This window comes from Cebus imitator, unplaced genomic scaffold (genome assembly GCF_001604975.1).
Source record: "Cebus imitator isolate Cc_AM_T3 unplaced genomic scaffold, Cebus_imitator-1.0 Scaffold141, whole genome shotgun sequence".
Classification (NCBI taxonomy): domain Eukaryota; kingdom Metazoa; phylum Chordata; class Mammalia; order Primates; family Cebidae; genus Cebus; species Cebus imitator.
In genome coordinates, this window is record NW_016107456.1 from 3,499,089 (window position 1) to 3,501,424 (window position 2,336).

Below are 2,336 nucleotides of genomic sequence, written 5' to 3' on the forward strand. Positions count from 1 at the left end.
GAGGTTGCGGTGAGCCGAGATCGCGCCATTGCACTCCAGCCTGGGTAACAAGAGTGAAACTCTGTCTCAAAAAATAAAAAAATAAAAAAAATTAAGAAGGGGTTTCACCATGTTGGTCAGGCTGGTCTTGAACTCCCGACCTCGGGTGATCCGCCCACCTTGGCCTCCAAAGTGCTTGGATTACAGGTGTGAGCCACCACGCCCGGCCTTTTCTCTTTTTCTTTAGGTACAGTGGGGTAAACAGACTATGGGTTAAGTTAGTTTTGTATCCTTTTTATTTTTTTTAAAAAATGAGTCTCACTGTCATCCAGGCTGAAGTATAGTGGTGCACTCGGCTCATTGCAGCCTCTGCCTCCCAGGTTCAAGCGATTCTCCTGCCTCAGTCTCCCAAGTAGCTGGGACTACAGGTGTGTGCCACTATGCCTGGCTAATTTTTTTGTATTTTTAGTAGAGATGGGGTTTCACCGTGTTGGCCAGGCTGGTCTTGAACTCCGACCTCAAGTGATCCACCTGCCTCGGCCTCCCAAAGTGCTGGGATTAGAGGCATGAGCTGCCGCTCCTGGCCACTTTTGTATCCTTTTGAACCAGTCCAGAAAGCTGTACCATATTTACAGCAAGCTTGAGAGTTACTTATGTCTTTGATAAAATACTCAAATCCAGAACTGGGGTTGAAAAAAAAATTCAGTGAAAGACTGTTTCATAGGGTATAAAAAGACAGATGCAACCATATATTTAATTTTAAAAAATGGAATCTATCTTACATAAGGATTTTGTGAAAAATCTTATACCTATCTGTGTATTACAGAGATGCACAGGCCTTCCACAGCTCATGGAGGAAAGAGTGTATAAACAATTTTGATAAGGAGTTGAGGAACAATTTGAAAATAGTTTACAAAGAGAGAATCAGGAGGCAGAAGAAGCTTCAAGAGGCATGGGGTCTTCAGAAATTGCTCTGGAATGCTGTTTCACTTGTATCAATGTCATGTTCCTGGATAAGAGAATAAGACAAAGCATTTTAGTATTTCAGTACAAAGCCTGAAATGTAAACTCTTCAGTGCTTTGGACTTTATAGAGATTCTGAATCTTCATTAATTAGGACACATAGGTAATATCTGGCTTTAGGGCTGAATCCAACCCAAAGATCAAATTTTCACTACCAGGGCAGGGCTTGTGACCACTGCACACCACCCACCATGATGAGTAACAGAGTTGAAAGCACTAGTGCAAAGACCACATCAGACTTCTTACATTGGCCTTGGGTGCCTGTCCAAGCACGCCACCAGGGTAAGTATTACTGGGAACCTACCCAACCTCTCATCCCATCGTTCACTGCACTAAGCAGCCACGTCAATACCCTCATCTCTGGGTTCCCTTCGTGGATGGCACTTAGAGTGCGATAATTGCCCATACACTCCTATCTCCCATTACACAGAGCTCTGAGAGGGTTAGCAAGGACTGCACTCATTTTGTTCACTGCTCTGGCCCCAGCCTCTACCACCATACTAGAGGTGGAGAGTAAAACACTGCCAAATGAGCATCTGGCAGAGCCAGCTTCCTTCTAGGAGAGGCTGAGAACCTAATTGGTCTTTCCACTCAGTGTCTAAAATCCTAAGCTTATATTTTGCCTGCTTACATTAAAAAATGAAACACTCAGCTGGGTGTGGTGGTTCACACCTGTAATCCCAACACTCTGGGAGGCCAAGGCGGATGGATTACCTGAGGTCAGGAGTTCAGGACCAGCCTGGCCAACATGGTGAAACTCTGTCTCTACTAAAAAATAAATAAATTAGCCAGGTGTGGTGGCGGGCACCTGAAATCCCAGCTACTCAGGAGGCTGAGACAGGAGAATTGCTTGAACCAGGGAGGCAGAAGTTGCAGTGAGCCAAGATTGCGCCATTGCACTCCAGCCTGAGTGACAAGAGAGAAATTCCGTCTCAAAAAAAACCCAAAAACAAAACTTTTTTTTTGCTGGATAAGTGACACAGTCACTATAGAAATTTTAATAAAGAAAATAAAAATCAAACATTACATATATATATTTTTTAAAGATAGGGTCTCGCCGGGCGCGGTGGCTCAAGCCTGTAATCCCAGCACTTTGGGAGGCCAAGGCGGGTGGATAACGAGGTCAAGAGATCGAGACCATTCTGGTCAACATAGTGAAACCCCGTCTCTACTAAAAATACAAAAATTAGCTGGGCGTGGTGGCGCGTGCCTGTAGTCCCAGCTGCTCGGGAGGCTGAGGCAGGAGAATTGCCTGAACCCAGGAGGTGGAGGTTGCGGTGAGCCGAGATCGCGCCATTGCACTCCAGCCTGGGTAACAAGAGCGAAACTCCGTC

At 45.5% G+C, this 2,336-nt stretch overlaps 1 protein-coding gene across 4 annotated transcripts in view; it reads right to left on the bottom strand.

Moving 5' to 3' along the window:
- Positions 1-695: 695 nt before the first annotated feature.
- The window catches only part of IFT52 (intraflagellar transport 52), a 57,404-nt gene continuing 55,763 nt past the window's right edge, over positions 696-2,336 (bottom strand). For all 4 annotated transcript variants that reach the window (XM_037743352.1, XM_017542222.2, XM_017542224.1 and 1 more), the window contains one exon: positions 696-988. In XM_037743352.1, coding sequence (XP_037599280.1) covers positions 941-988 — 48 coding nt within the window. In that variant the 3' untranslated portion in view covers positions 696-940. The remainder of the gene's footprint in view (positions 989-2,336) is intronic.